Below are 27,703 nucleotides of genomic sequence, written 5' to 3'. Positions count from 1 at the left end.
AGTAGAGAATTTTCCTACATATCCATACAGTTTGTCACAAAATAAGGGACTTTTTTAAAATCTATAAATAATGTCTAAATCCACTGACATTAAGTAAATAAACCTATGAAATGTTGTTTCCTCAGATTTAACACATTCTCTAATAAATCACTGTATTACCCTGAGAAAAACACATTTCTTTCCTTATATATCCACATTATTCTGACAAATAGAAACTTGCAAACTTGCATTTGTTTTAGTTCTAATAAATTTTATTGAATAGCAGTTCACAACTAGATGCTACATCATAATTAATTAACTGCGCTCCATAATATCCAGTGACCTATTCATTGAATATTTAATTTAGAACAATACATTCAATATTTCAGGGCTTCAATGTTAAAATAACATTTCTACTGAAATTCTCTAAAGTATATGGAACAGCTTGTTCCACATTCAGATTATTTACTTTTGACAACACCTGTTGTACTAGTATTTTACTTAATTTGAACAGCTCCATACATCACACTCATATACATGTACAAGATTGCATAAATCTTCAGGCTCCATTTTCATAATATTAAAAACAAAAAGACAACACAACAACTAACAATAATGCAAAATAGATTAAACTATTCCAATGCAGAGCATAATGATACATCTATTACAGTTCATTTACAAGATTCTTCCTATTTGGTGCTTTTCCTTTAAAACAATTGAGTTTTTGGTGCCAAATAACAAATTGAAATCAAAATTGTGTATTGAATGGTTAAGTATTGCTGTTTTGTTTTTTTAATTTTTGTTTTAATGGTATGGCAAATACAGACTTAGACAATTATCAGTCAGTCAATCAGAACAGGTGCTTCCTGCTGTGAAACTAATGAAGCAAAAATATCATTAGATTAGCCTTTTTTTCTTTTCAGCTCAAGTGGCCTGAATGCACAGGTTCATTTAGCAATCACATTGTGGTCCACAAAAATATTGTAAGGCACTGGAATTTTGATTCTAATTAAACATGTTATATTTTGTCCTCTGAGAATCAAGTCTCAGAGACATTTTCTCAATACCAATCAATATTATGTAATTATTAAAGGCACAGATGTTCTTGAAAGTGTAATTGGTCCGTTAGAGATTAATTCAACAGATCTTAAACAAATGTAATGCAATGCAAGCTGTGCTTACCAAGAGAATGTTTGTTTCATTTAATTTTAGAAAAACTGAATTGGGGCAAGTAGACCACGAGAGAAACCAACAGCCAACAAGAAGTTATAATAACAACTTAGTTTAAATTATGTCTGTATCTGCCATTAATGTTTGTCACAATCATCATCTGTCCCCTGTAATTTTACAAAAAAATTAAAATAATAATTAAAAAAAATAATAATTTGGACCACCGCTTTAAGAAATAGAAAACAAATAAAAGCACCTTACAGTCACTGCAGGCCGATCATGACAGCATATAATGCATAACCACCAATTTCCAAAGTGATTGAGATTATGTAGTAAAACAAAATAAAAACTAAAAACTTCAGAACAGTAGTTGTGGTGAAGTTTATATGGCCACTTCAGAAGCACAAATGTCAAACACCTTTGACATTCCTTCACTGTAGACAACAATTGACTGACACTGAATCCTCGCTTAAGGTCAGCATGTGCTAGCCAGTATTGCACAAACCTGCCATAAACGTCAATGTATACTTAGCACAAAATCAAATATACAAATACACATTTTGTAAGGATCTGACCCATGCATGTTTGATCATTTGTGTATCAACTCACTATAGCTAACTTTAGATAGAAAAAGATGCCATTAATTACGGTTAATGAACATTATCTATTTAAGGTACTAGGTGATTACTTCTTTAAAACTTAATTTAGGTTTTATTAACTGAAATAACACGAATGATGAAATGTAGTACAAAAGAAAATAACAATAGTACAGGTCTTTGGTAAAACTGCAAAAAACGGGCTCAAGTCCAGTAATGTTGTAAGCAAAATCCATTAGCATAGTCCTGTTTACTCCCTAAAGAGGATATACTGTTATGTCCTACTGAATGAAATATCAAAGCAAAAATCCACCCGAAAACAGAATTCCTGCTGCTCACAATGCTGGACTCAACTGTATGGCCTCGCTGCTCTGATCTGACACTTAGATCCGGCCCGGTTCACAACTACAGGCTGATCTGTCCAAGAGCAATTATTTGAATTCTGTTCGAGGTTAAATTTTTCCCTTTTTGAACACATATTTGGACAGCTACCAGAACACCACTTTGGTTCATTTTTAGATTATCACACCAGACATCATTAATTTAGATGGTTTCACAGGCAAATCAAAATAGACTAGAGGACCCTGTGAAATTAGCTGCATCTTACACCGTTTTACAGTGTATGCGGGAAAAAGAAATCCAAAAGTACATCAACCTTCAGTCAATTAAAAAAAATAAAATAAAGGGACAATCTACAGAAGTACAGGTCTGTGACATCATTCTAAGTGATAATACAAAAGTACTGAAACTGACTGAAATGCATTTACAAATGAATAATTCAACCAAATGAAGATTTAGTCAAGTTAGATGCAGATTATTTCAAAGTTTCTGAAATCTGAGCTGTGGATGCACAACAACATTCAAACATCTAAATGTATAACAAGAAACTACATTAATACCTTTTCCAGCAGCAGCGAAGCTTGCAGAAGTTATTAAGCCTTTACTACACTAAAAATAAGTCAATACAAATATTCTGGCAGTGTGACACAGTGCGAACTTTTTTTTTTTCTTTTTTTGTAGCTGGTTAATATATCGCATAACATGCAATACCAGAAGTATTTAGGCTGCCTTTTATGCTGTGATATAATCATGAAAATGCTAAAATAGCATAACCTTTCTTGATATTTTTCCTCTGAGTTGCTTAATTGTCATTTATGTGAATGTAAACAATGCATCTTCCCATATTTATAAGTAGCAAAAGGTGAACCTGGAGATACATGATTTTCTATTGAATTTAAAGCAAGAATAAAAAGATTTCTTAACACAGTAGAAGGTCATTTCAATTAGAGAAACCTAAGCACAATATTCTATGCAAATACCAACTTAGAAGTTAACTACGGAATTCTTTAATCACTGCAGTTATTACAATAAAACAAGTTAAATTTACTGAACTGTTTAAAAAGCATTTTTATATGTTGCTATACAAATCCATGTGTCCTCTGTTTGCATACTCCCAAACGTTAAATTGAAAAACCTAGACTCAAGAGTGAAGCTGCACCAAAAGAGCACCACAACCAAGGAATGAGTGGGTGGGTATTTGGAGGGGAGAGTGGAGATTCACTTCTAAGGTTGAAGTCAGGACACAGGCACTGACAATGTTTGTTTTCATTTATCTTCCGCAGAAATACTTAATGGGATTGGGCCAAACACACTGGCATATATTTATATTTACAGATATAGTCATAAACACGTCGATGCTTCTGCAAAGTTAAACGAGCGCCATTATGCAAAAACCTGTGCACAAGCTTCAACTACTTGTGTTTGCTCTGACAATTCTACACATAACCTTTTTCCACTAAGGCAAGGCACTTTAGAGTTAGAGGCCGATATGTTCTAGACAAGGTCAAGAGGCTAGATTCCTACAAAAATCACCATTTCAGGCTTTTAGCAAATACAATACATGCTTTTCTAATGGCTAGGCTATATAAATCTCTACAAAACAAACTAACTGATTGAATAACAGCCTTAACATGTAGCATGTGCCTTACCAATATTACAGCTGCTGGTTATGCCTAAAATGCATTTTAAATTTGCACTTATTTGATTGAAATTTTATAAATCTAACTATGAAAGTAGAAACTATTAAGTACTTTTCTATGAAATCTTAATATGTAGAACCATGCCATGACTTAACAATAGGAAACATGAAATATTCAAATGGTGTTTCACAGTACACACAAAAGCTTCAGACATTAGCTTATATATATTTATATATATATATATATATATAAAAAAAGAAATCTAAAAAAAAGACACAAAAGAATACCTACAAAGCAGCTTAAAGCAAAATTTCTATATACCCTTTAATAAAGTCCCAGGTCAACAAAGTGCTTTAGTAAGAAATCAAACTTCTTCAGAAAGTTGGTCAAAATCATGATGCTTGACTGGTTGCATGAAAAGAATCGCAAATCCAAATTTGGGGTTTAAGAAGATGTGGCTTTACTTAAAGAGGAACAATGCAAAATCTGAATGAAAATGTGCCATTTCCTTCTTTAGTCTGATTTATAGATACAGGTGTAGTTCTGCACTTGTACCTCTTTGGATGTGAAACATCTTACAAATTTGAAGAATGGAGCTTCTAGCTGTTGATCAGCTACCTATTTCACTCATCAGCTGTGTAAACACATTTTTAAGTATGTTGAATGATTTTTGAAGTGTCAGCCACATTCAGGCTCTTGTAAGTCTGGTTTCTTTATCTGTTCCTCTCTAAAAAAAATATCTGCTTTGAGTTTTGCCCATTTTATGTTCCACATCAGCAGCCCACTTTCAACATTTACACAGTGATTTCCTTGCATTTGAGATCCCAACCTGGAAATATTTATGGCACACACTATTGTGTCAAATATCAGCAATGGCATGGTCTGTATTTCTGAATCATTGTGTGTTCGGTTTGTCCATCCAAATGTGGAATGTTTAACGGCCAAATTCCCCCTATGGAGGACATTGTGCTACAGGTTATCACCACATGATTTTATTACAATGGATACGTTGTTTATCAGACTTAATCCTCCCTAAGAATGACTGAAAAATAACTTGATTTTTTTTCTGTGTATTATTTAAACTTACTTGACTGGTTAAGGTATAACATTAAAGTTACACTGAGGGACTTCTTTCTCCAAATACAAGTACCTGTGATCAAATTTACTGTAACCTTTTATCGGCTTTACACATATTTCCACTGTAACTTCTGAAAAGTTAGGGTTGAAATGCAATGACATTTGCTCTGGGTTGACTTTTAAGTGCATTAAAGAAAGAAGAAGCATCCCCAGGAGATCAGAGATTTATCCATACTAATTTTAGAGTATTTTTTAATCAATAAACAGCAAAACACAGGGGCAGAAATATAAAACGTACACACATTACTGTCTTTGTGTGTACAGACTTTAGCCTGAAGCCTTATTGGTCTTTTTTGCTTGTATTTAATCTGTAGTTTTGTAGTTATTGTAAGAGCATTATATTAGATTCGCAATGCATATTTAGCATTTGAGTGCCATCTGGTTTTTCCAAGGTAATGAGCACATAAAATGAGCAAAATCTATAATGACTTGAGTCCCCTGTATATAATCTGATTTCTAATACAAGATGTTGTCAGTCAAGCATCATTTTATTCTAAATTACCGTAATTCAATCACTGTATGAAACAGACATTACTATCAATTAGAAAATGTAATATCTATTAGTAGTTTTTCAAAAGGGCTAAATCTTTAAATAGTACCTTGAGTAATTCTACATCACCACTTCAATATTTTTGTTCTACAGTAGGGACATTCTGTTTTACTAGGTGCACAGTTCTCACATAGTACATAATGTTGGCAAGGCTGCAGAACAATGCAACGATCATGCTTTTGGCAAACTATACATTTCTTTGACTGAAGCTGATATATTACCTGTTGGGGAAGAAAAGAATGAATATCAGCTGAGACTTAAAAATACAGTTCATGCAGACTTTTGACATAAGCATGCTTGATGACGAAACAGATATCTGAATAATGCTAGCCTGATAAAGCGCTTTATAACTATGTACATGCTACGAGTGGAATGCTGTGTGTGATCTAGTCTTTCTTACCCCATCTACAAGGTCTAGGTCATTACGCAGCTGACTCTGGATGGAGTGAAGCTTTGACAACGGGAGCTGCTCCAGCTCTCCATAGCTACGTAGAAGAGGTGTTCCAGGGGTGCGACAAAGCACATCAAAGTCCCCTTGGAGCTCTTTCAGCTTGCGTTCTGTTTCCTCCCATTTCTGTTCTGCCAGCTGCCGCTCCGCCTCAGCTGTTTTTGCTTGTTCCTTTGCTTCATGAGCGTCTTTCTGGCAAGCTTCACAGGCCTGGAACAAAGTTAAGTCATGTAATTAGAAAACACGCTCCCAATTAAATGTAAAGGAGATCGTTCGTTTGATTACGAGTGTAACAATTCAGAAAATGAGGGCGAAGCTGCTTACAAACGTCCACTGTCAGGAGTTGTAGTCTTGTCTTATGGAACCAGACCCCACCAACCCACTCCAACCCTCTGCATCAAATCAACATCTCTTTTACTTCTCCTTAAACCTGACTCACATTGACGTGTCAGAGAACTCTAACTTATTGCCGTTTGCTGTCAGTCCTTTCCCCAAAAGGACCAAAACTACTCAATCTGGACTCGTTCTGATCTCTAAACTCAAATTTGTTGTCTGACCCAAAGTAAGTAGTTTCCTGCTTCTATCAACTGACTGCACTCAACATGGCACAATTAAAATAATGTAATTGCCTTTTTGCTGCACTTAGTTTATATATGTTTATCTACCTTCCTATAAATGAACAACAGTACAATAAAAAACAAACCATTGGTCACAAATCAAGGTGTACACCATGTCTAGTCCATGGAAAATCATTACACCTCTGGTTATGATACAGTGTGACATGTATAGCAATAACTTTTATAACACTGACTTGTTTGACTTGATGCCAGGCCTCCTCCCATTGTTTGATCTTCTTCTTGGCCTCATCCAGCTCTCTAAAAAGGCGTGCCAGATCAGCGCTGCTGGTTGTGGAGGTTAGGCTGCTGAAAACTGGAGATGGACTCGGTGAAAAGCTGCCACTTACAAAGTCCCAAATGCTGCTAGCCCCTCCGTTCAAGCCTAGGAGAGTTATGTGTTAAAGTCACAAGACCAAGCAGAAAAGTGAGAAGTTAGTTGGGCTCTGTGGGTAACTACAAAATTTCACTTCTCAGCTTCAGGCATTTTTATTGACATATAAGACTTGAGATTCAAATCTGAAGTCAAGTGTTTTCCAGGAAGTAAATGTGTGATACTAGCAGCTTACCCAAAGAGTTCTGGGAGGAGGAGGTGGGTGTTCCCAGGAGGCCATGCTCTTGCTTGGCTAACATGTTTGAAGGTTGATTTTGCTGCGATACCGCTGCAGACAGCAGGGACTGTGATAGCGACTGGGAGAGGGAGCTTAGCGGGGAGGTGGAGAGTGATGACGAGGAATTAAAAGAGGATGATCGGGCTAGGGAGCCGGGAATGTTTACTGGAGCTGACCCACCTAGCACCCTTTGACCTGTAGAGACAAAGTATACACTTTTACAATAATTTACAAGCAAATTATGAGGAGGCCATTTGCCATGAAACAGCTGAAAGTACTTTAACAAACCAAGTCTCCTTACTTGCGAGTCCTACACTGTTGTCTTGCTCCTCTAACTCCTTATCAAGAGATGCAACATTAATGTCACTGAAGTTGAGGTCCAGGGCGGATCCTGTGGGAAAACGAAACATACCTGGCTGACATTTGGCAACAAAATACATAAGGGCATCAGACGGCTCAAATGTTACATTAACTTAAAATACAAATACCTATGACAGACTCCACTGTGTTGCTCCCTGGGTAGAAAGGAGTGGCTTTTGCATTCATTGTTGATAAGGTGGTGGGGGAGGAACTTTCTGAGCCAATACTGGAGGCCAAGCTGGATGTTATACTGGAGGTAAAGCTTGATGCCAAAGGGTTCACCGCAGAGAATACAGTATTGTGTGTCTAAATTAAAGAGCAGACAGTGTTTGTTTAATCTCCAGTGTTTTTTAATTATAGTTTAGATTTAAAAATGAAATAAATACAATATATATTATGCAGTGTCATCAAACTATAGCCACAAATGAACCGTTTTAAACACAAACCTGTTTTTCTTGGTCCATCAATTTCTGATCCACTTGTCCCTTGTTCTTAATCTGAAAATGATCAAATAACAGAGAAACAGCACAATTCAGTCACAAAACATTTACACTCTTGATAGCTAATTTCACCTAAAAGAACAGTTCTGTATTGTAATTTGCCACAGGCTGAAAAAAAGTTTTTAAAAAAAACTATTTAAAAACTAACTGCACTCAACCATCATCCTTTTCTCCTTAATAAGGCTCACTTGGTGCTACACTCATATTACATATTACTATTGCAATCTGATTTGCAATGAATGGGTTGCATTTTGTTCCATCACAATTAAAAAAAAAAACTAAAATCATGATTATGGACACTTGTTGGGGTTGTTTTGTTTTTGTTTTGTTACATCTGGAGAACAAGATTTAATTACACATTTACCTTACTGGCGATTGGGATATTTCTATTCAACAATGAATTGCAGTTCAATAATATTTCAATTCATTGTGCAGCCCTACATCTGATATGAATCAGGGATGTGGGAACTGATCGTGTAACTTAACATTGCCTGCCATTGTTAGCTCTAGGGATGATTCCAACTGATTCGAGTGAGTTGAGGTTAATAAGACAAACACAGCGTGGGCGGCATTCTTCTGTAATTACAACATCAGAAAGCAATAAAGTCAACCTACGGGGAGCTTCTTTCTAAGTGTACGGGTTACAAATACTCCTGGCTGTGTTTGAAAATATGTTGTCAAGTTTGTTGTCCCATCATTAATGTATAAGCCACTCAATACTTTACTGCTTTCTCTCATCAAGGGATTTTAAGGAAAAACACCAAAGAATGATCTCAAAACTAAACAGTGCAATTTATAGGAAAAAGAACTCAAAGTGATAAAATAAAAATGACATGGCAAATAATAAATGAACAAATAAATAAAACAGTGATTCAAAATGAATGATACATCAAGTGTAAAGCCCTAAGTTGTCTTTTTTTTATATTGTTCCTGAAGCTAAAGAGAGCAGTCTGTGTACCTGATCCTCTCGTTCAAAGCCCGGAGCTTTGGGATAGTTAGACGTCAGAGATGAGACACTGGATGTGGTGGACTCTGAACATAAACTACTATTAGTTAAGGATTTGGGCCTGCTGATGGATCCCACTGGGGATAACAAACTGTCGCTTCCTGAGCTTGGAGTTACAGTTGAGCTATTAGAACATGAAACCTGAGAAAGAGAAGTGCACATGATCTTAATAAAATGATGATCAAAATAAGTTAACAAATTAAAATAAAAGCATTATTCTGAATGGACTATGAAGCTGATCTAGGATGAAAGACTAGCTGTTCAAACTGAATTATTAAACTGATCTGTGCTTTCAAAACAATGTAGTAATGAAATGTAAAACAGTTAAAGAAAATAGTAGTAATGCCAGATCAATGTGCAAAAAAAAAAAAAAAACAAGACAAAACACATGCTAACAGAAAAATGACAGCATAAAAACAACACATATTGAGAAATAAATGGCAGATTTGCATCAGCTGAATTTTGATTTAGGAAGCTAAAACAACAGGCATCCATATACCTGAGAAATACATCCTTCTCTTTTATCAAAAACAACACAGCAACGAAGAAAACATACACTTCCTACTTGTCCGTTGCTACTGGTTGCGTTGGTGGAGTTGCCTCCACTGTTCCACTCACTGACCGGACACTCTGAATACTGAGAACCCAGATGGGACTGTGAACTTGACTGTATCACTGTTAGCAATGAGCTCATGGTCTCTTCTGTAGATGGAATTCCTGAAAGGATCACAATAAATATAAAATCTTCATATGGTATCGAAACAATGGGGTTGACCATGCATACTTTAAAACTTGGAAAAACCTAGAAAATCTTCTTACAAATGCATATATACATTCCTTACGTCAAAAAAGAACTATGATTATTATAGATTTGTAAATCTCCAATCGTGTACCAAGAAAGTATTTAGAGAACCCTTGACTTACTTTCTACATGTGCAAATGCACAAAACGGCCCTCTGGGACAGTATCCAGTTTGTCGCATATCATTGCATTTGGTAGATTTGTAGATCTTAGAGAAGGACAAAAAATTAAAAGCCAGTGAGATAAAAGTTACAACTTCTGACCATAGAAAAACTAATAAGCAATAGTTTTAAATCAGTGAAGATACAATTTCTGAACAATAACTCAAGAATACAATATCTTAAAATTACAGCAAGTTTAGTCCATCAACACAAATCTCTCACACCACATATAATATTCGCTTTGGTGGCTGGTCAGTTTTAAAGCTCGAGTTAAAGGAGTCTAATGTGTGGTCATTAAAGGATACGTTCACACAAAAATTAAAATTCAGTCATTATCGAATTACCCTCACACCTTTGGAAAGTTGGATTAAGTTTTGCAGTGCACCAAACACTTCTTGAGACTTGAATTACACCAGATGAGCTTTGATTTAATTTTAAATGTAATTTCTGGCAAAAAACCTTTAAATTTGTAATGGTACTCAATGTTATCAGACTTTATTTTACTTTCAGTCACCTCTGTGTAGGCTTGGCAGTGCTGATAATTAGGCTATATATAAAATGCTTTTGAATGGTCAATTTGGAGATTAAATAATGTGATCTAGTGTGCAAGTGATGCCAAATGAGCTCAATTAACATACAAAACTAATAATACATCTAAAAAGAATATGACATAATAATGATGATCTGACAATACACTATCATAATAACTAAAAGCTCCTCCATCTTTTCATTTTTCCAAAAACTAAATTCACTCACCTCTGGGTGAAACTGCTGTTCAGTGCGAGAGTGACAATACTGGCAACTGTCTCCACTGTCACACTTTGAGGGCTCGCCCCATTCATCCCCATGTTTCACATTAGGACAAGGAGTTGACCTGCATGCAGAGTCATAGCCTTTAATGCACTGCAATTACACAACTTAATATCATTATTACTTCTACTCAAACTAAGACTTGTCTTACCTATACTTGAACTTTCTAGGATTTCTTCTTCGATCTCTACTGTTGTGGTAGTGGGGGCAAGCGTAGCCCTGTCTGCATAGTCTTGGGGGCTTAGTACATTGATCTGTTTTATAGTTGGCTAAAACAAAGTTGGTATCTGCAAAAAGACAGAGTATTATATCATTTGTATTTTATTTTGAAGGAATTATATATTATATACATATTTTTCAGTTTGTCTGAGACCAATATCATCATAGTGGGGGTAACTCACCTTGCCATCGGGGGTCTTCTGTCAGAGTTTTCTCAATCATAGCTTGGCTGGCTAATACACCAGGCTGAAGATCAGGAATACCTTCCCCAGAACCCAACTGTCCATTTTGAAGAGCCTCTTGTGCTTGGATCTCTCTGCACACATAGAACTTAGGTTATTTTGACCTCCAATTCATCAAAGTTAAAACAATAAAAACTATATCTGCTTGCTGTCTAAAACAGTTAATTATAAAGATAAAATATGAAATCACTGGCATCTCTTTACATAATGTTACTCAAGCACTCAAGAGAAACACTTAGAGAGCCTTTGTTTTATAATCTTGGATTCTCTAGCCGCACTCTGAATCTTTCAGCAGCACAGAGCTCAACAAAACATGTTTATTTAGTATCGGGTGTTTGTATTTGGTACGATGAATAGAGCCAAGCCTTAAAATCGAGTTAAAAACCAAACCATTAAACTTCTACAATATATCTATTCTGTTTACAGTCTGTCTAAACTGTCTGATTAGTTCACTTCAGTTGTGAGGCCTGTGAGTGAAAAGCTTGGCAGAGAGGAAGAGAAGAGAAGAAGCCACTATTTGCTTTGTATGTCACCTGATATCATAGACTGGAGGTCGGAGATCATGTGGCCCGTGAGCAAAAGCACAGTGGAGGCCATTCTTCACACAATGCCCTCGAGCATCCGTCTCATGGATACAAGTGCCAGTCTTGTAATAGCGTAGATGGTACTTGCGCTCTGTGTCACCAGTGGTCCGGTGTAAATAGGGACAGCTGTGGAAGCAAGGACGCATTAAAATATTTAATCTTTTTATCTAAATAAAACATCTGAGGGAATATAATTTGGCTTGATATTAGAATTAAACAGTTCAAGATATAAATGTAGAACACAACTTTAAGATGTGTGTGCAGGCAATGTGTTTCACATCATATGATTATTAGCATGAAAAAGGCAAGGACTGCATTGACATTTAAAACATAGTCCAAACAATTCATTAGAAAAGCACAAGGATTGTAAACAGTAACAAAAGGAGCAAATTCCTGTAGCTGAGCACATTTTTAATCAGGAATAAAACTCGACTGTGAATGCAGGGATGACACACCAGCAATGCCTGAAGAAATGTATGGCCAATAAGCCTCTTGAATAAACCAATTTTTCCTTTCTTGAGTAGCAACAGTTGCTATAGCAACACATAAGGTCATACAAAAATAGCTGCCATTGGCAGAGGAGGAATTGTACGGATTGGAGTCATTCATTTTCCATTAGTTCATCCATTAGTTCAATAACCCTCTTTTTTTAATTTTATTTCTATGTGGGGCTCAATTATATGCTGTGCTGTTTTAAGTTCTGAGTGTGTTTATGCTCTACCGGCTCCAGATTAAGGGGTAAAGCCACTGCCACCAGTTTTGAGAATTCACATGTCTAGTTTTTCTGTGATTGGACAGTTTAGTCAATATGTATTTCACAAGGATATGTAAATACTGTTTTCCCCATCATGATGACAGAGGAAAAATCATGCTATGGAAATTATATTTTTAGTAAATACGAAGCTAGGGACAGAAAACAGTTTATGCACATTTCAAATCCCGTGTTAGCATGGGCTGAACCGAATAGTAGCACCAGTGAATATGACGCTGCAGGGCTCCCAGGGGCAACAACTACATTAACGAAAAAACAAACAAGCAAACAAACAGCATGCACAGTTCCTAAATTTAAACAGCGTATCAGTTGCACAGTAGTGACAAGAACTCTGGCACTCTCACACATCTCTTCTGCTTATTCATCTGAATCAACTAAAGAAACAAGAAAAGTTGTTTGCGAGTGCTGAAGATTGTTAGATTTTGTAATATCTCAAGTATTTTTGTTCCAAATATTTAGATGTGCAACAATGCCATGTAAAGGGTGAGTTCAATAGGATATGTTCAATTTTGTACAGAGACCACACACAAGAACACAAAGGGGAAATAAACTTCCCTTGTAATACTGAAGCTGAAAGATCACGTGTTTTAGATACAGCAAATGAGTAATAAATACTGTTCACCAAGAAACCGCCAACTATATTGTTCATACATACAGTTTTCAATGGACATTTTTGATTACAATGGTCTTTGTCACCAAATTGGCCTTTATAACCTGACTGATAGTTTATAACCTTAGTTTGGGCCTCGTAATATGCCAATAAAAACAAAGATCTTTATTATCTTACACACTTTTGTCACTGTAGCCACAATAAACTGCTGAAAGTATCCTCAAAGAGTGTCTTCACTACAAAACAGCTATTCCTCTTTCGTCTGTGTATGTGTTTTTCATTTACTTTTACTGTAACACTCAATGTACATCATCAACCAATAAAGTAAGACTTAAACAACACACATACTTCCTCCAATGAGGACACAACCTCGTCCCAAAGCCATTTAAGGTCAGCTTAAGGAAGACAACAACACTGATCTAGCACTGATAAAATGTCCTGATAAGCTACATTCACTGTTTTTATGGTGGTGGTTCGGTTCAAGTTGTAATACGTTTCCTTATGCTGCAAAGGTCCTCATTCCAACCATGCAAACAAAACACCGAGCATTTATCAGAGGCTGCACCACGACATGTTCAAGGAGCTGAAGAATGACACAAACTCAAACGGGGACTTACTCATCTCCATCCGGGCAGATGCCTGTGGTCTCGTCGTATTTCGTGCAGTACACGTCGGGGCTGTAGTTAAAAGTTCCGTCTCTTCTCCTTATGGGTCGCCTCCGCCGCTGGTTGAGAAAATGCCAATTAAAGCACGTAAAGGGTCTGTGCTGCGTACACTTGTGCTGGAGGAACAACGGGCACTGCTCTGTCCTGAACTCCTTCAAGTAGCTGAAACAACAGAGGAAAACAACAAAACACTTTCAGGAAACCGGCTTTTAAAATGACTTAACTAAGAAATAAGTCGAAGGCGAGAAAAAAAGTTCAGAGACAGTCGGGTGTCGTGTTATGCTGCTAGTGGTGTAGCCTACTGTGTATTTTGGGTCACAGGCGTTAGCTTGCTATTCACAGAGCTAACTACGCACGTATTTCGACGTAACGCTCGCTGGAAGTCCCCGAGCGTACGTCTATAAATGTGCGTAGCAAGAGGGGAACTCAAAATAAGGCCGAGCTATTTACAAGCAGACTGGTTAGCGAGTTCCTGGCTAATCATTTAGCAGAGCGAGTTGACGGTATAACGTCCAAGCGGTTATTCAAAACAACTCCCCAACTCTGTAAAACAATCGCCAACGACTCCGTGGACGGTTAGCTCGTCAGTTAAGTGATTCAAGACGTCCGCGTTCCCCACATTAGCGCTGGTGTCGTTAGCGTGCAGTCGCTGTTTGCTATGTAACGTTAGGCAGTCACAAAGCCAGGAAAAGCACCATGTTTTCAACACACACGCACAAGAGTTGAGGAATGCAAGAAATGCAAACGCGCATAGGTGCACACGCAGGTAACACTTTCAGACACGAGCGACTGAGTAGTTTGTTTGCAGCGGCTTTACTCACGTATAGTGGGTAGGTTTCTCGGTTTGAGGGGACGCATTGGCCGCCGTTTTCGAAACCGACGGCATTTTCAGTCAAAACAATGAATTGCGCATGCGCTCGGATCTGTTGCTCGCGTGCATGCACGTCCGCCTGCACGCTCACTGCGAACACTGGGCGGGGGGAGGAGGAGGAGGGGAGCTGTGGAGAGCAGACAGTCAGCGACATACTGCTGAACGTAGCTGTGCCTTGGTGTGTTATATCTGCTGATACAGTCCCTTATCTTTAAGGGACTCCTCATGCATAAAGGAGCACATCATGCTTCAAGCAACTGTTTTCTTTATTGTTGATAAATACACGTTTAAAATGAAATTAAAGATTATATTCCCCAGGAAATTGCACCCTTCAACTGAAAAAAAAGAAAAACTTTTAAACTATCCATCAACAACAAATAGCTGTTTTAAAAAAAAAAAAATCATCTTCCTTTCCGTCTACTCTATAATCGCACTGCAGAAAATACAACAATCCTCTCATTTTATTTAATATGATGTATACACATTACTCAAAATTAGTCATGGATATTGGAATATTGCTTTTTCTTATTCTGTTAACATACCTGGTATTTTTATTTTGTGTTTTGTAAATACACTACATTTCTTTTGACTTTTGTTTCACACCCATATATGCCCCCATATCCCAATATCCCTAACCCATTTTGAGAAGTGTATATTTTATGATTAAGGTTGATAATTTTGCTCTTGAAGATAACAGACAGGGCACCAATGAAAATATAACTTTTAACAAATAAATGACCTTGCCCCAGATAAGCAGTAGCTGTGAACAAATTTTTAGCCATCTTTTTCCAAAATGCTAGCAATTATGATCCACTTTACCACTTGCATTAGAAAAAACTAAATCAGAATTGTATGTTCTTAATGTTCGAGGGAACAACAACAGAGTTATGAATACTAAATGAACAGTTTATCCAATTAAGATTTCCTCTTAAGTTTTTGTTTTTGTGTTTTTTTACAGCTTTCAGATATTGCATTATAATTGAGGAACGAAATCATCACACCTCGCTTGTGAGAATCACAGCTCTGATGAGAGTGATGGTGGGTGTGGTGGAGGAGATGTGAAAAGCCTCACACGCTTCGCTCTCATGTTGCTTTCAGTTGCACTTGTTGCTCAAAATACTGCGATATAGTTTGCTCCCCTTCCTTATATCTTAGTGATTCTGCATTTAGCATACAGTTTTTAAAAAAGTGACTCATTTCACACCTTTTTTTTTTATATCAATATCAATTAAGAATCGAATGATTTTTGAACACAAGTTTTTGTTCTTGATTGCCTGAAAACACAATACATTGGCAATAACCAATTTGATGGGTTCTGCCTTATAATTACTGCAGCATGTCAAACTCCAATCCTTTTTCTTGCCCTCTGTATCTGGGAAGCTGATCTGTTCTATTCAGCTCCTTTTTCATTTAAGGGATTTTAATTTTCAAATGCAATTATACCTCTAATCCATTATTCAGCTGCTGAGGTCCACCGAGTGCACTGCCTTGTAATTATGCATAAACCCTGGACTATCCAGTTGTAATTACTTTGATATGCCCCACCCCCACTTAAATTTCTGGAAAAGGTCTTGTACCTTCCTTACATAAGAAACATTAGAAGGGGGCTAAGATATTTTGCCCAAAGTGAAGTCAGTTGATAAAGAACTGGAAGCTGAGTATAAGGAATGTACATTTAGGAACAAGTTCATCTGTACAGTGTATTACAATCCAATAAAACAGCTCTGCGCGATGAATTAGCAGTACTCTTGTGGTGATTCTTGTGGTGTCACAGAGGTGTTAATTCAACTTGAACTTGACTGCAGTATATTAAAAGATGTTTCTCATGTTAACTCCATCCCTGATTAATATGCATGAAGGGGTTACATTCTAGAAACATCTTTCAACATAATGCAGTCCAATACAACACCAATTGTATTGTCTGAAACTCAATATTATTACATATTTTATTGCATATTATTTTGTTTGGCACCTACTAAAATGGTCACTCTGTCACACTTTGAGCAACAGCAGCAGGCGTGATGGCTCCAGTGAGGAGAATGTGCCCATGTGCCTGCAAAACAACTGTGATTTAATGTTTTTATTAGAACTAGTCCAATTCAGTCAATAAAAAGAGAATGTATCTCTAGACTACATTATCATCATCAGTTGCCCAATATTACATATGAAGACATTAAAGATATTACACTGTGTTCTTTTACCAAATTGATTTTTCCTCACAAACTTATTATTTGATCCAGCATCATCCAGAGGAAGTATTGAATGTAAGCAAGGGGAAAAGTCACACCCTTTTTCCTCTGTGACGTCAGCCACCACAAACCTTTAACCTCACTTGGTGGTCTCAGCTGTACACACAGTCCACTGTCAGCCTCTTCTCACAGCATCCCCAATGTGTGTGTTTGTATGCGTGTGCATGTGTGATGTAAACAGCATGATCCTTTGCCTCTCACACAGGGTTGAACTTGGAGGGTACCGGCTCTGGTGTCTAGGTGTTACTCGTTTATATCAATGCACTTGACAGCTCTCATTGCATTATTACTCGCCTGTCTTCCTGCCTTTGAACCCTCTGGCGCTCTAATTGAGCCATGTGCTGCTTCCAGAATATTCTAGCCTTCACACATGTCTAAATCCACATAAAAGCTATACTTAAACATGTCTAAGGTTAAAAGTTAATCACAGCCGAAAGCTGAATGCTTCTTACATGATGAGGATATGGAACATGAAGTGGTGTATTGGAAACAACATGCAAAAACATCTTTAGTTCCATGTACCACAACAAGTTTTGCATTTTTGCTGCAGACCTCTAATAAACAATCACTTAAACAATCCTCAGCGCTGCTTTCCCAGGCTGCTGGGACTGTTACAGCTGGAATAACAGTTTGTGGTTTGGACTCCTGTTTTTCCCACTCACGCCATAATCTCTGCCTGCCTCATGCAGAAACACAGCTCAGGCCCACAGCAGACTGGCAATACACAGATTTTAAATATCAATGCAAAATACATCCACCTCTTTAATCCTAATGCACAAAACCAATTGTTTAAATTCAGTATTTGTCTTTGTCCTCTTAAATGTTCTATAAATCCCATCATATTTCATAAATGCAAGTGTATGCGTTATTGAATTTTAAATATTACAGTACAGGGAAAGAATTTATAATGTTTGCACTCACAATCAACACACATTAGGTGCCATAAAACTTAATGGCAGGTTTCATTAAACCCTCTGTCACTGTGCCTCTAGAATGTCTAAACTGTACATGTGTAACCGGGTAATCTGCATCTCATTAATCTGATATAATGTGTTAATGCTGATATCCACACATCCAGTGATGGTCTTCGAGTCTGGTATCAAAATTTGTCTGATGCCAGTTTTATTAACTGAATAAAACAAATGAGTTGAATCTGTTCACCGACAGAAAAACAAGCCACAAACAGGTGAAGTATGTGTTATGGACTATTGTTTGTCACAGGCCCATTAGTTATGTCCACAGCTGGCCACTGCTGTTTATCAGAGTAATGTATGTTAAATATGGGTATGAAGGGATGATTGAAGTGGCTTCACGTTGACAACATTAAGCGATGTGTTTACCCCGTCTCAACCCCTGCTGGCAGACAACACCTCCTCTTTCTGCTCTGACATCAAGCTCACAGGAACTGACAAGCGGCACAATCACTCTGCCATCACTGTTTCCTGCTCCCCCCCAATAATGGTTTCTTATATTTTCTTAAAACATCTGCTAGTTTGATTGTGATCAAAACATGAAGCATGTAGCTGCCCTCTAACCTTCCTTTTATCATACTTGAAGACATTTTTGAAACAAATTTCTTGTCATAAGTTTTACCAACAACTTCCATTCCTGGATTTTCTTTATTTCTAAAAAAAAAAAAAAAAAAAAAAAAAGAATTAACACATTTTATGAACGTTTGTCTGCATTGTCCAATAAATGTTTAGCAACACAAGCAAAGAGACAGTGAAAAGCAAGTCACTACTACATGTTGCGCCACACATTGTTTTATGATTTAAAGTAAATTTGTGGGAGTTTCTCGATACATGCCTTTTTATATTAAACAGGTGAGGGTTCATGTGGGTTTGACTGAAATGATCAAACTTTTACAGCTGAAACAAACGGCCTGATTAGATCTGTTGTGAGGCAGTATTTCCTCTTCACATCCTGCCTGAGCTGTGACACAGCCTTTGCTATTTTTACAGATTGTACCACATACACAGAAAATGCTCTGGAAGATTTGTATTATAAATCACACAATGTGAAAGCTTCTGGCACTCATCTGTCCATTAGTTACCAATGCCCACTGGATGTACTTGAAAGGTAGATGCTGACATTTTGCTCCTCACCAGCATTTCATTTGCCCGCCTTACCATCCAGTTAACTTTCTGAAGAAATAACACACCAAATACACTTAAAGAAATCAATCCAACGTGCAGATAAACAATGAAAATAGCTTTAAGTACTGTACGTGTGCTGTTATCTACATACAAAGATGCACACATCGAGTCATTTTCATCTGTTCTGGTCATTCTTGGTGCTTTTGTGTTTTTGTTCAGAAAGTGAGCAGGTTACAGCTGTGAGACGGAGCTAAATAAACAGATAGAAAGCTGAGGTAATATTTCACACAGGGTGATATATCACTTTGATATGAAGAGTTTTTTAGCATGTTTTGTGCACACAGTTTCATAACACTTGTCCCTCTTCTTAACAGTCACACCTCTGACACTTCGCTCCTGACAGGGAGGCGCAAATTGAGGCCGTGGTGGCAGAAGCGGTTCACTACCGACCAGCTGGCCTTCTGCTTAATGAAGAGACGCAGCTTGTCCCTGAAGGTTTCTCCTAGAAAGCTGTAGATAATGGGGTTGAGGCAGCTGTTGGAGAAAGCTGCCAGGTTAACAATGTGGCCTGTGAGTGGGTAGTCATGCCACAGGGTGGTAGCAGTCCTCCGCGATGGGTCAGCTGTGCCCTGCAGCAGCTGGATGCTGATGAAGACATTCTCTGGCAGCCAGCAGATGAAGAACACCAGAACCACCACCACGATCATGCGCAGGGCCTTCTGCCGCCGTGGCCACAATCCACGGTGTTTCTGAGCTCTCATGAGGATACGCCCGATCAAAGAGTAGCATAGACCAATGATGGAGAAGGGCACCAAAAAGCCAATGGTTACCTCCAGCCACTGAATCTCAAAGACATTGGCAAAGCAGAAGTGCAGCTCCCCCCTGTGCTGTGTCTGCACAATGGTGAAGGGGAGAAGGGTGGCCAGGATCGAGGCCATCCAGATGAGGCCGCAGCTGAGCTTGGCATGCTGCATAGTCCTCAGAGGGCTGCTGCTCATGGAGTTAGCCAAGGCAACGTAACGGTCAAAGCTCATCCACGTGAGGAAGAAGATGCTGCTGTACATGTTGACCTGCAGGAAAAGGGACATGAAGGTGCAGAGGACAGCGTAGTCATAATACTTCTCATTCAGATTGAAGACCTCAATGAGGGAATCTGCCACCAGGATGAGGTCAGCCACAGCCAAGTTAACAAAGTAAAGGTCAGGGATGGTCATCTTCTCCCTGTGGTTCAGGTTCACCACCAGGATTAAGATGTTGCCAATAAATCCGATAGGAAAGAGGAGGATGGTGTACAGGCAGGACAGGAAGAGACCAACAATATATGACTGGTATTTGTCTGAGTCTTCAGTCAAATACGTGGTGTTGTAATCATATGAAGTGTTCAGTTGTTCTGTACTGTTAACATATATCCAGACCAGAGATGTTGTCTGCACTTCCATACTGACTGTGGTTGGACTGTCTTGAATCATAGGCCACATGTAAGTCACCTGTAGCTGCTACATCATTAGAGCCTGTTAGTTCCCAGTTATGTCTCTTTAAAGGGAGAATCATCTATGCTGTGTTGACATGCTGACAGAAGTCAGGTGTGTTGGAACACGATGGTTATGGTTTATCTGACCCCATGCTGGCATCAAGGTTCAGCTGAAAGTACATTCCAGACACAAAAGAGAAAAACCTCCATGTCTGAAAACCGTCCCTGGCCTTTTATAACCTGATGATTAACTTCATCCAGACTGTCCAACCTGTGGTCCTGAGATTAGGGGGAGGATTTCTCTCTTGAGTCATCTGATTCGAGTGCTGCTCTGTCCCTCAAAGTCCACATGCATCTTTATTCAGCGAGCCTCGGCCAGAGACGCTATTGCTGTGACACCTGAGCTGTGGAGAGGAGACGGGAAGAAAAAAAAAAAAAAACAAGCACAGAAGAGAATCAGGTATACAGACTTGAAAAAGAAGCAAACCTGTGTGCAGTTAAATCAGAACAACTAAGATTTTTGGTCCTTGTATCACTTATGACAAAACATCTTAACGTCCAGTATGAAAATCAAATGTAGATTGGTGACAGAATGTGGATGGGGCCTAAAACGGACCGCAGACAACTACATCAACACATTAACATTCAAGCTTCAGACTTAAGCAGATGCATTGAAATCTTCAGCCATTCTGAGCTCACGCATTTGTCCAGACTTGATGACTATTGATTGCCAAGATGAAAACATATTTGTCATAAACATTTAACAAGCCCCTTCATTCTGCCAAACCTCAGCTATGAGTGCATACAGAAACCAAATCTAGGTTCTATCTTTACTGCAAGATTTCTGTTACTAACACTCCTCTTCCTCAGTTGACGATTTTTAGGCCCAGAATCTCAGACTTTCCCCGGTGATGGAAAGACTGCACTCTGTTTGACAAACATGACCTTTAGCAGGAATTCACGGACCTTCTTCAATATTAATGCATTCTTATTGACAGTAGTCTGGGCAGCAGTAATTCAGCATGCATACAGATGAGAAATAACATGAGATTACAATATTTTAGCTGCAGTTTTGAAATACAAGACACAAGACACAAGAAGAGTAATGAATTTGTTTTACGACTCATCTAAGCTTCCAAGTGCCGTCTTATTTATAGCCAAATATTCCAGTAAAAAATTCCCAGCCAGAACACTTGTTTCCATATCTGACTCCCGAGTTATCCATTTGTAATATAGTAACAGGAAACAGTTCTTCAGTTCTGAGCATGTTTTGATTTGATAATCCGCTGCCAAAATCAGTAACACCTGATATCATGTCAAAGTGCTCTTTCAGAAACTAAAATAAGCAACTCCAGATGTGTTTGGAGTGAAATAAAGAGCCGGTTGATGACATATTATACAATTCATTACCCAGTTGGATTCACAACACATGTGGTATCACTTGGAGTGAAGTTTTACAGACACCCTATTTTAAATGCAAAGATGTCGGAATCAAAAACGGGACTTACTTTTTTATGTTTAGGATCTGATGTTCCTCCACGCTTGTCCGGTGCAGAAGTCAGAGAGACAGAGATTTGTGTATCCCATGTCCGGGCTTCTCTTCTGCACCACCTGCTGTTTGGCCCAACCCTGTCTGGAGAAGAGAGGAGGGCGGGAGAGGCAGGCAAGAGATGATCTGTCACCCATGGTTTGTCACTATGCTTCATCAGATTCCCTTTTCGTGCTTGCCCAGTTTGTGATTCCAGGTGTCCGCGGAGCATCCACAAAGATCCAGCAACTGAACTGGCTGGGAGCTGATTTTAACACAAAGGAAAGTTTGGGCAGTGTTTGCTTCAACCAGCTTGCGTTGTTATGGAAACCACTTATATTTCCTGCAGTATTTGTTCACCTGGGTTATCGAGCTCTTCGTCTTAAGGGTCGTGTCAACAAACTGCACACGACCTTTCACAGTTTTTCCATCAATATGGCTGTACAATAGTTTGCCAACTGATCTGGATCGATTATTGATTCTCCCTCACAACAATAAACACTGACCTTTGCCTGCTTAATGTTCATTCTCTGTTTAATGTTATGGTCATTCGCAATACTACAATTACATTCGGGTAAGTCTGAAAAACCTGTGAGCCTTCACTCTCAGTAAGGGGGAAAAAGAACAGACTCTTCGCTCCTGGGCAAGGAGTAACAATAATGTCATTTGAAATAATCTACGTGTCCAAGCTGTGACTATGGAGACCTATTTGACGTGGAGTTGGCTGGTGTCGTGTCTGCTGGGATGCATTAACTGCAGACAACTGAGATAATTGCAGACATACAATAAACCATCTGCTACCACAGAGCCGTACATATTGACATTGAGCAAACTTCTTGATATTAAAGCATAGAAAACACTATTGATCTAACTGACACTTACATCATTTATTGATATCATATAGGCTTACAATGATTAAAGGCAAGTGGGATTATTCCCAAATGATCAGCATGCAGTTGTAAAAACAGCAGTGGAATCACATCTGGTAACTAGAAGGATTAGAGAGGTGAAAGGGTCCTTGTTCCACGACAACAAGAATTTCCACTTTGCGTCAAAAGACAGAATGTGACTCTGAGATCTTAATAAGATGGGAAGGTCACTTCATCCATTAGACAGTCAGAGGGGATCGAGAAGTCAAGGCCGAGGCCGGATCATTGCCTGGAGGTATGGGGTTGCAGCTTCTTTTGGCAGGGCCTCGCAGCAGCTCCCAGGCTTTGAATGTGATACAAACAGCAACAGGAATGATGCCTGCTGGCTAGTTGGAGCAGACAAACCCAGTGCACTGCTACGCACATGACATACTCTACTATCTATCCTATGCATCCTTACATTAAGGCGGCCTAAACTGTCCATCAGGTTTCTTGACTCCAGTGACTCTTTTCACCCAGTAGACAGACTGGGACCAGGCAATCTCCTCCCAAAGGATTTGTTGCTGAGAAGCTAGTGGCTTCAACATGCTAAGTAGTAAATTCAATACGTTTGCTGACCAGCATATCATGATATGACGTCTGTACTCTGTTTGTGGCTGTTTTACTGCTCACTGTGAACCTTTCAAGAAACTGTTTGCTTTTCCAAGGGCATGAGAGCCACCGTAGAGTCACATCAGTCAGTCACTCAGTATGTTTTCATACGCACTTAAGTTGACCTACAGTCATAGCTTGATTAGGCCCAGTTCACATGCACCAGGGGATAACTGATTTACTGATGGAAGTATGTCCGACTCCACCACGGAAGGTGGCAATATGTACCGCTTCAGCTGGTTGCTACTGGACCGTCCGGTTGACCTATTATGCCACATACCATGTTGAGAAGGGTTGTCGTTGTCTTTTGGTTTTCTTACCCGCAACGGATTTCTGACATAGACACCAAGATCTGTTCAGGTCCAATTAAGGAGTATACAACAAGTGGTTCCAGAATAGGCACTGGCCCCAAACCAGCACCTGAACTGTCTTGGTCAAAAAAGGCATATTATGTCTCAGGATCTCTGCCATGAGACCAGAATAGTTTGGCAGCATATGAGAGATGGGTCAAGCCTGGTTCCATCTTGGAGAAGTTTCAGTGCAGATGGCTCACACAGTCATTTCTTGAAAATCTGATTTTGGTATGGTCAGGAATTGAAATTTGGACAAGAGAGAAAACAGCAGAGCTCAGCCTCTGTGGGTTTGAGGAAGAGGATTTTAGCTGTAGTAGAAAGTGGACTCAGCAGCTGAGATAAAGAAAGGAGAGAACAGACAGTCTGAGAGGTCATACAGTGGGACAGATTTGTGCGAATTTCTCTCAGCTACCTGAAATCTCAGCTATTCAATCCGCATGACTTCACACAGATAAGGGGAAAGTGGGGATGTGGAGGTCAGTCGAGTGGAAAGGCGCTGGTGACTGTTAAAGAACGGCGGGAGAGGAAGAGAGTATGAATATTTCCTGAATAGTGATGATGTGAAATGAAAGCAAGATAATGAAGTATTACTCAAATGCAGCACTCAAGCAGGGAAGGTAGAATTGATTGTATTTTGTTCTCACTGGGGTGAAAATAGATCTGAGACATGTCACAGTGGAATAAACAAAATGTGACAGCACCGCTTGAGGCCCAGTTGACAAGCAGACTTGGTGCATATGTCACAGTCCTACCTACAGGCTGCCAGAAAGACTGAACAGAGAAGTTGTGACACTTCTCGTCTCTAATGCACTTCCATGGAAGTGATTAGGTAACGTAAGGTTAAGTCAACATTGAGCTCATCTGGTAAATGTACCTCCACGACCAGCTTCCAAAAAGAGGATCTTCCATGCTCAAACAATGGCTGATGTGGAAGTGTGATATAAACCACTTGAAGATATTGTGACGTGTGTGGCAGCACGGTTATTTACAGTGGCTGGTTGTTCTGTGTTATGTCTTGTTCTGTCAGTTACATGGCTGAGAGGAGTAAGTATGTCATGGCCTCAATTTTTGTCTCTTTGTGATCTCGGTCCCTCTGAATTTACACATTGTGCTCGAAACTGCTTCCTTTGTGAGACGGTTCCTGCTGGATTGATGGGCCGAGTGGTTCTGAGAGAGGATGCACTCCCTGTTTGTCTCCACTGGGTGGCCCACTGGCATAGACAGTGAATAACGTTTTGCAAGGTGAACGTCACTGTCTGAGCTTTGGCTGAACAAAAGAGAAGTAAAGAGGATGGTTTCTGAAAGTTATTTCTGCGCTAAAATACAGCAGGTGAGAGCGTTATGTTGGATTCTGTATGCCAACACTATCAAAGAAAGCTGGAGGTGGTATAATTGAATTATACAGTAAATGACGAGGGGAATCCAACGTTTGCTGTGGTCTCGGTCTTTTACTATGATAACCATGAAATCATACCACAACTATGAAAACATATTATTATAGTAACTTTTGATTTCTCGTAGATGTATGAAAAGAAAAGAAAAAAAAACAATACTTCCCATCCAGTGACACCTAATGAAGAAGAAAACATTACCAGTGCTGTTAATGGGAAGTTGTGGGCTTTAACTGCTTGTGGTTGGGGGAGTGAAAGTGGGAGGTCTGGAGGAGGGAGGGTATAACACCCTCATCTGCCTCCACTTACCAGTCTGATGTGCTTCTGGCTCCATCCAACATCTCCCACAGCCACAACCACAACCTCTGAATGGAACATCCTGCACAGTCCAGCTCCTCTGCACTGCTTCCAGGGCCATGTTTGATATTTAGCTGATGCTGGGATTTTATTGTTTGAGATTTTTTTTTTCTTTTTTATCATTTTTTTTCTTTTAATTCTCCCCTCCCATTTCTAAAGAGGAAAAGCAAATAACAGAATTGGCAGGGGAGGAAAGGGTGGATTGTTTTTAAAGCATCTGGTCCACTTGTCTCCACAGAGCTGAAGTGATGTGGTGGGTCAAAGATGAAGACTCCTTCCTGCAGTCTCTGCTCTGAGCTGCAGGAGTCACACGATGGGAGCTTTCAAACATGTCAAGCCCGCGTCTGAAAATAAATATAGCTGTGTTATTGAGTTAGCCAGTCGTAGTTATATGTTCTAAATTAAGGGCAATCATCAGTTTAATGTTTTGCCTGTTTTATCAGCTCGAGGTTAAATACAATTTAGGAGCAAAACCATCTTGGCTTTACAGTGTATGGCCTTTTCTATTTCATCTCATTATGGGGCTCCTCTGGGGTCTAACACTGTTCTTGCAGTTCAAGGATTCAGGGTTTTATTTCACTGCTGCCCTCTTTATGACACTCTGGATTACAGTGTGAGATAGTCTTCTCAAACACTGGCTGTAACCTGTCTCGTCTTGTTTTAGTCTTTACATTATGCAGCCCAATTTGACCCACATTAGGAAAAAAAAACCCGCGGTCTGCGGGTGTGTGTGAAATCTGGGTGACAGCCAGATAAAACATTCAAAGCCACAAGCCAAGAGTTCTGCCTACATAGGTGGTCTGATGTGCGAGGCTGTACATTTGACTGGAGTTGACCCTAATACTTTTGGTCTGGCTGAACCCCTAAAGGAGAAAAACAACATTAAGACTAATGTAGCACATTAAAAACGGTGCTTTGTCAGCGTAACCCCAGTCCCAGACAGATGCTTGTACAGTTAAGAGCTTTTCCTGGTTTACTTACCTTGCAAAAACCTTTACTTCTACACACCATTCATTTAGACTACATACAACCTCATTTTTGTCAAGTAAAAAAACAGTTTGCTATGTGAAATACTAAAACTATTACTGGATACCACGTATCGTTAAAGTCTACCATCAGCTGCCTGTTAACTTATTTTAGCCCCAAACTGAAAACAGGTGGAAAGATCAATGAACCGCCTAGCACACAGCTAACCCCATTTTTAAACTGCAAGCTGTAATTCTTATAATTAGTTTTTGTACAGACTAAACATATGAAATATGAGGCGTTTTCTTTTGTTGCTACCAGACAGCAGGCTAACTATTTCCCTGCTATCTTAACAATCTGTCGTTTGTTAATTTGACATATTTGGCACAAGCATGCGAACAGAAAGTCAAGATCAAGATATCAATGTTTCCAATGAATAGGAACATTTCACTTTACACTAAGCTCACAATGCAGACAAAAATAACCTCAGTTAGCATGTATTCTAGTTGTTGATGACCCTTTTTGTTACCTAAAGTAGATCAGCCTTCCTCTTTCAATACTCACCAGAGGGCTGGGAATGAGTAGGCTACTCCAATATACAATACGATTCATGATATGCTGCTTATGGTAACAACACGATACAGCAATTCTGTGATTAGAGTATTGATACACTGCAAGACAATCATCTAACAATAGCCTCCATCTCCATATCTGTCCAATTGAGGAATACAAAATACAGGAATTATTTATGTATTCACTCCATCGTGTGAATAATAACATCATTCATAGTCCACTGCTCTTAACTTCGTGCCTAGATTCACAGAATTTGACATGACATGAAGTCTTGGTTTAGAGCCTCTTTATCTCACACACACACACACACACACACACACACACACACACACACACTGGCTGCAACTTGTTGACGTCAGTGTGGGCCCTCATTCCAATGTAAACGAGCCACTGACTGGCAGCAGGTTGAAACTGAAACTTTAGTCTATTACCATTAGTGGCCAGTGCATTTACAGGCAGAGTAATGATGTCATACTTTTTCAGCTGTATTACACCTTAGGAAACCACCGTTTGT

The 27,703-nt window shown here is 38.9% G+C and overlaps 2 protein-coding genes across 4 annotated transcripts; both read right to left on the bottom strand.

Moving 5' to 3' along the window:
- Positions 1-229: 229 nt before the first annotated feature.
- unkl (unk like zinc finger) lies at positions 230-14,776 on the bottom strand. 3 transcript variants are annotated; one of them, XM_037090007.1, is made up of 16 exons: positions 14,636-14,776; positions 13,767-13,976; positions 11,717-11,893; positions 11,124-11,257; positions 10,874-11,009; positions 10,669-10,786; positions 9,875-9,959; positions 9,507-9,667; positions 8,903-9,091; positions 7,891-7,941; positions 7,573-7,750; positions 7,386-7,496; positions 7,043-7,279; positions 6,671-6,858; positions 5,812-6,069; positions 230-5,632 (listed from the first exon to the last, which is right to left on the bottom strand). In XM_037090007.1, exons 1-16 carry the CDS (start codon positions 14,698-14,700, stop codon positions 5,477-5,479), a joined length of 2,454 nt encoding a protein of 817 aa, XP_036945902.1. In that variant the 5' UTR covers positions 14,701-14,776; the 3' UTR covers positions 230-5,476. The 3 variants fall into 3 exon arrangements, with proteins under 3 accessions (XP_036945902.1, XP_036945903.1, XP_036945904.1); XM_037090008.1 differs by having other exon boundaries at positions 7,386-7,475; XM_037090009.1 differs by lacking the exon at positions 8,903-9,091.
- Positions 14,777-18,626: 3,850 nt separating this feature from the next.
- gper1 (G protein-coupled estrogen receptor 1) lies at positions 18,627-27,307 on the bottom strand. The gene is made up of 4 exons (XM_037089162.1): positions 27,181-27,307; positions 25,603-25,994; positions 22,010-22,134; positions 18,627-20,905 (listed from the first exon to the last, which is right to left on the bottom strand). Exon 4 carries the CDS (start codon positions 20,506-20,508, stop codon positions 19,405-19,407), a length of 1,104 nt encoding a protein of 367 aa, XP_036945057.1. The 5' UTR covers positions 20,509-20,905; positions 22,010-22,134; positions 25,603-25,994; positions 27,181-27,307; the 3' UTR covers positions 18,627-19,404.
- Between the last annotated feature and the right edge of the window lie 396 nt (positions 27,308-27,703).

The sequence above is a fragment of the Acanthopagrus latus genome, chromosome 23 (assembly GCF_904848185.1).
Source record: "Acanthopagrus latus isolate v.2019 chromosome 23, fAcaLat1.1, whole genome shotgun sequence".
Lineage (NCBI taxonomy): Eukaryota > Metazoa > Chordata > Actinopteri > Spariformes > Sparidae > Acanthopagrus > Acanthopagrus latus.
The sequence above is the reverse complement of the archived record's forward strand: the minus strand, read 5'-3'. Positions and strand labels throughout refer to the sequence as shown.

Excerpts from the sequence above, each read along its gene's own strand:
- unkl (XM_037090007.1), bottom strand. The coding sequence starts at position 14,700 with ATGCCGTCGGTTTCGAAAACGGCGGCCAATGCGTCCCCTCAAACCGAG. Across the intron at positions 10,787-10,873 it reads CCTAGAAAGTTCAAGTATAG|GTCAACTCCTTGTCCTAATG; the intron begins GTAAGACAAGTC and ends CTCTGCATGCAG. Across the intron at positions 7,751-7,890 it reads TGATGGACCAAGAAAAACAG|ACACACAATACTGTATTCTC; the intron begins GTTTGTGTTTAA and ends TCTTTAATTTAG.
- gper1 (XM_037089162.1), bottom strand. The coding sequence starts at position 20,508 with ATGTGGCCTATGATTCAAGACAGTCCAACCACAGTCAGTATGGAAGTG.